Source organism: Perognathus longimembris, chromosome 7 (assembly GCF_023159225.1).
Source record: "Perognathus longimembris pacificus isolate PPM17 chromosome 7, ASM2315922v1, whole genome shotgun sequence".
Taxonomy (NCBI): Eukaryota; Metazoa; Chordata; class Mammalia; order Rodentia; family Heteromyidae; genus Perognathus; species Perognathus longimembris.
Genome location: NC_063167.1, coordinates 7,243,023 through 7,248,178, shown reverse-complemented (window position 1 = coordinate 7,248,178; position 5,156 = coordinate 7,243,023). Strand labels below are relative to the sequence as shown.

The window sequence follows — 5,156 nt, the reverse complement described above, 5'->3', positions numbered from 1 at the left end:
GGCCTGGAGGGAAAAATAAGTGGACATCGGAGGAGACTAAGCGGTCTGGCGTCCCACGCGCCAGCAGCCTGAGACCGCAGCTCACAGCCGGGCGCGGAGGCCGCTGACGTCCAGCCCAAGCCCCGCCCCGATAAGCCCCGCCCATAACCAGATCCAGAGGTCCTGATTGGGCGGTTCAGGCAAGCGGGCGTGGCTAGCCGTAGCCTTAGGCCCGTCGGCGTGCTGCGGACGTCACCAAGCGGCGCCGCGGTCGCGGGTTGCGCGGGACTCGCGAGCGGTCGTCGCTTCCCGGCTGTGGGCACCGACCTGAGCCCGGGTGGGCGCCGAGGCCGGAGCCGGTGCCGGGAGAGGAGGAAGGAGGAGTGATCTGGCTGGCAGAGAGCGGGCCTTCATCCTTCCGTCCTGCCCTGCGCCCCCGGCCCTGCGCCTCCAGCGGTTTCCCTCCGCGTCCGCAGCTGTTTTTGTGGGGGGTGTGGGGGGGCTCTTGCCTTTCCTGCGTGCGACACTGCGGGGCGCGGGCGGCCGGGGGACTGAGGCTGATGCTCCCGAGCGTGACGCCGGGGACGAAGGGGGCCCGAGGCTGCGGCAGTGCCGTGTGAAGGGGCGTCGGGGCGGGACCCGCGGGCCTGCGCCCTGGGCCGCTGGAACCGTCCCCTGCCCAGCCCCAGGTGGCGGGAAGGATGACCACGCTCACCAGACAGGACCTCAACTTTGGCCAAGGTAGGGAGACGGGACCTGCGGTGGGTGTCAGGGCGGGCGTCCTCCCGGAGCACGGTCTGGACCGCGCGGTCTTGACCACCGGCTTGCGCCTCCTCTGCAGTGGTGGCCGACGTGCTGTGCGAGTTCCTGGAGGTGGCCGTGCACCTGATCCTCTATGTGCGCGAGGTCTACCCGGTGGGTATCTTCCAGAAGCGCAAGAAGTACAACGTGCCGGTCCAGGTGAGCCTCCAAACTCTCAGAGGGTGTAGAGGTGGATTTTTGTTGTTGTTGTTGTTGTTACCGGTCCTGGGGCTTGAACTCTGGGCCCGAGCGATGCCCCTGAGGTTGTGTGCTCAAGGCTAGCATTCTACCACTTGAGTCACAGCTCTACTTCCAGATATTTTGGTAGTTAATTGGAGATGACTCCCATGGACTTGCATGCTTGCTCTGGCTTTGGTCCCAGATCGCAGCCTCCTTACAGAGATGGATTTTTCCTTTTATTTATTTAATTTTGCAAGTCCTGGGGTTTGAATCAGGGCCTGTGCACTGCCCTTGAGTTTCTTCTGCTCAAGGCTAGCATTCTACCACTTGAACCACAGTGCCAGTTCTGGCTTTTTCTGTTTATGTGGTTCTGAGGAATTGTTGTTGTTGTTATTATTATTTGCCAGTCTTGGGGCTTGAACTCAAGGCCTGAGCACTGCCCCTGGCTTCTTTTTGCCCAGGGCTAGCACTCTACCACTTGAGCCACAGCACCACTCTGGCTTTTTCTGTATATGTGGTGCTGAGGAATTGAACCTAGGGCTTCATGCATGCTAGGCAAGCACTCTACCACTAACCCATATTCCTAGCCCAGAGATGGATTTTTCAATAACACTTTCAGGCCCCTTTCATCTCTCACAGCCTCTGGTAGCTAGACAACCTCTTACCCCTCATCTCCAGCTTCTCCTTGCCTTCTCCTCAGTTAGAAGGAAATTCAGCTAGCCAGAAGTGAAGGACTCTGAACCAAAGTCATCACCATGATTTGTATGCATTGGTGTATTTGTGCACACATGTGTGCATGTGTACATGTACTGGGGTTTGAACTTAAGGTCTTGAGCTTTTGCCTGGTGTTTTTATTCTAGCTCAGCACTCTTAGGGACTCTTATTGTTTTGCTACAGCTTCAGATACTGACTTCATTTAATCCTCTATTTTTATGAGATCACCACGGATAAATTAAATGATTGGCCTGAGGCTAGATGGTGTGTGTGTGTGTGTGTGTGTGTGTGTGTGTGTGTGTGTTTGCTTTTTTTTTTTTTTTTTTTTTTTTTTTTTTTGGTGCTGAATCAGGACCTGGGCACTGTCCCTGATCTTTTTTTGCTGAAGGCTAGCACTCTACCTACCACTTCAGGTACAGCACCACTTCCGCCTTTTTCTGTTTATGTGGTACTGAGAAATTGATTCCAGGGCATCATGCATGCTAGGCAAGCACTCTAACACTGAGCCACATTCCTAGCCAGCTTTTTTTGCTCAAGGCTACATAGAGCTCTACCATTGGAGCCACCACTTCACTTCAGCTTTTTGTTGGTTAATTGGAGATAAGAGCCTCATGGACTTGCCTGTCCAGGCTGGCTTTTGAAACTTGATCCTCAGATCTCAGCCTCCTGAGTAGCTAGGATTACAGGCATGAGCCACTTTGTTGGACGCCTAATATTACTTTATTATTTTACTTTGTGCCAGTATGGAAGCTTAAATTCAGGGTCTGGGTGCTGTCCCTTATGCTTAAGGCTGGGGCTCTACCACTTGAGCCTCAGCTTCACTTCCCCCTTTTTTGTGGTTAACTGGAGATAAGAATCTCAGGGCATTTCCTGCCTGGGCAGACTTTAAACCTCAATCCTCTCATCCCAGCCTCTTGGATAGCTGTAATTTAAGGTGTTAGCTGGCAGTGCTGAGTACTTAATGCTATTTTAAATGCTAATGTTGAGACTGGATTTTTGTCTTAAAAGTTCTGTTCACATGGGTAAATGCATAGTTGTTAGCCCCATAGTTTTGGGTCTCTAAGGCCGGGAGTCCTAGGGAGCAGCTGGGCCTCTGGCCAAAGCCAAATTGGGGGGGGGGGGCAGAGCTGGTGGTCCCCACCCGTGCTTGGGACCTCAACAGTGTGTGGGATTCTGTGCAGATGTCCTGCCACCCGGAGCTGAATCAGTACATCCAGGACACGCTACACTGCGTCAAGCCACTGCTGGAGAAGGTGAGGGGGTGCCAGGCCCTTCCGGACCCCAAGCCCTTCCATGCTCATCTTCCCACTGGCCATGTAGGGTGCCTGTGGCCCAACCCCAGAAGCCTATTTCTGCACTCTGGAGACCCCCCCCCCCCGCCAGCCAGTAACAAGGCTCCGGATTGTGAACCCCATCAGGGCACCTCGGTCCAAGCCAGGAACCGGGTTAGGTGGGCTGGCTCAGAACATTTTGGATTGTCACGTGTGTCCTGTAATTTCTATCTGAGCTCCTCACCTCTGAGACTTGCTGGGACATCCTTGGGGCCCAGCGTCCTCTCCCAGCCTGACCTCTGGTGTCCGATGCAGCACTGGTCAGCAGCGGAAGAGGGCGGCAGGACCCCTCCCCACCCTTGGGTAGGGGTGGACTCTGCCCAGCTCTGGAGTCAGGATCCCTCCCTTTGCAGAATGATGTGGAGAAAGTGGTCGTGGTGATTTTGGATAAAGAGCACCGTCCAGTGGAGAAGTTCGTCTTCGAGATCACCCAGCCGCCCCTGCTCTCCATCAGGTACCCCCCACGCCGCCGTAGGGAATGTGTTAGCTGGTCTGCTGATGCTCCTACAGTGAAGGCAGGCCACTGGGGCTGGTCCGCCTCTTCCCATTGGCTGTGTGGCCTAAGGCAAGCCTATCTCCCCCAGGCCTGGAGACCTGGTGGAGGGTTGAAGGGTTGAGGGTTTTGTCCTGGTCCTCTGAGGGAAGGCAGTTAGCCTCTCTCCCTCCATCCTGCCTGCGGCACGGGGCCAGCCGGTCCTCAGAGGTGCTATGGGGGCTCTGGGCCCAGGGCTGCTGGGGAGGTCATGGTGGGATGAGCATCGTGCTCCCCTTTCCAGCTCAGACTCCCTGCTGTCCCACGTGGAGCAGCTGCTCCGGGCCTTCATCCTGAAGATCAGCGTGTGCGATGCCGTGCTGGACCACAACCCCCCAGGTGTGCTCATGGCCACCCTCAGCCTCCCCCCTCCTCCCCCGCCCTTCAGAGCCCGGGGCCACTGGCTGGGAGGGAGGGAGGTGGAGAGGGCAGACGGGGACAGGCAGGGGCAGACCAAGCTCTCCTCCCCAGGCTGCACCTTCACAGTCCTGGTGCACACGAGAGAGGCTGCCACCCGCAACATGGAGAAGATCCAGGTCATCAAGGTGAGAGGCCACAGGCCAGGGGTCTCGGTGCTAGATGGTCTGGGTGCTGTTGCTGACAGTGCCAGGCGCCCAGCTGCTCCTAGCTGCTCACTCAGGACCACTGCCCCGGGCCCGCGCTGCAGCTGGGCATCCAGAGCCTGCGGGAGCCCAGTGGAGCCACATTTGGCTTGCCAGCGCTTCTGGCTGGGGGAAGGGGTCTTGGGGGAGGGGGTCTGGCCTGCTTTGAAGCACCTCAGGGCTGGAGTGTCACCGGGGCTCCTGGAAGAGGAGCCTGGAGGGAACGTGTCTCCCTCTGGAGTCTCAGGACCCCACTCTGCAGGGGAGGGGTTGCAGAGCAAGAGCTGGCCTGGCCCGGGTCCCCTCCACACCCCAGTCCTGTCTACTCCCAGGACTTCCCCTGGATCCTGGCAGATGAGCAGGATGTCCACATGCACGACCCCCGGTTGATACCCCTCAAGACCATGACGTCTGACATCTTAAAGGTGAGCTGCGATGCTGGGCTGAGGCCTGCAGGAGGGCTGGGTGCTCAGGTTTGGAGACGCCACTGGGCCGGGGCACCCCTCCCCAGGCCTGCCAGAGATCCGGGCCTGGCTGTCCCCCAACCCTGGCCTCCTCTCTCCTAGATGCAGCTGTATGTGGAAGAGAGAGCTCATAAAAGCAGCTGAGGCTACACCTGCCACCCACCGGTGCCACGGCCGTCTGTCACTGGGGGGGCCCGGGGCAGGGACCCTGGCTCCTTGACTCCAAGTGCTCTTATCACCCGCGTGGCGCCTCCTCCTGGCCGGGCTGCTCAGGTTAGCTTGCCATGGTGGAGGAGGTGGCTGGGGGTGGGGGCAGCAAGGGATGCCGGGACCACAGTTCCCGCCTCCCGGGTTCACCTGTCCACACTGGGCATCTTGACTACTGTTCTGTGAGGTGTTTCAATAAAGGGCCCCAAGGGCTGATGGGCTGTGTGTAATCCTTGAGATGGGCCGGTGCAGCCATGTTAACGGGTGGGGGGAGAGGCAAGATGGGGCGCACTCCTCCCATGTCACCCAGCGGCCCCCACCTCACTGCAAATACAACCCAGGCTGA

The 5,156-nt window shown here is 58.2% G+C and overlaps 1 protein-coding gene across 1 annotated transcript; it reads left to right on the top strand.

Moving 5' to 3' along the window:
* The first annotated feature begins 255 nt into the window (after nt 1-255).
* Mad2l2 (mitotic arrest deficient 2 like 2) lies at nt 256-5,026 on the top strand. The gene is made up of 8 exons (XM_048350238.1): nt 256-720; nt 821-939; nt 2,856-2,927; nt 3,359-3,459; nt 3,782-3,876; nt 4,009-4,082; nt 4,472-4,564; nt 4,706-5,026. Exons 1-8 carry the CDS (start codon nt 681-683, stop codon nt 4,745-4,747), a joined length of 636 nt encoding a protein of 211 aa, XP_048206195.1. The 5' UTR covers nt 256-680; the 3' UTR covers nt 4,748-5,026.
* Nucleotides 5,027-5,156: the final 130 nt, after the last annotated feature.

What these genes read in the sequence shown, in the direction of transcription:
- Mad2l2 (XM_048350238.1), top strand. Translation starts at nt 681, where the DNA reads ATGACCACGCTCACCAGACAGGACCTCAACTTTGGCCAAG. An exon ending in TCAAGCCACTGCTGGAGAAG is followed by an intron (nt 2,928 to 3,358) that starts GTGAGGGGGTGC and finishes CTCCCTTTGCAG; the next exon opens with AATGATGTGGAGAAAGTGGT. An exon ending in GCTGGACCACAACCCCCCAG is followed by an intron (nt 3,877 to 4,008) that starts GTGTGCTCATGG and finishes TCTCCTCCCCAG; the next exon opens with GCTGCACCTTCACAGTCCTG.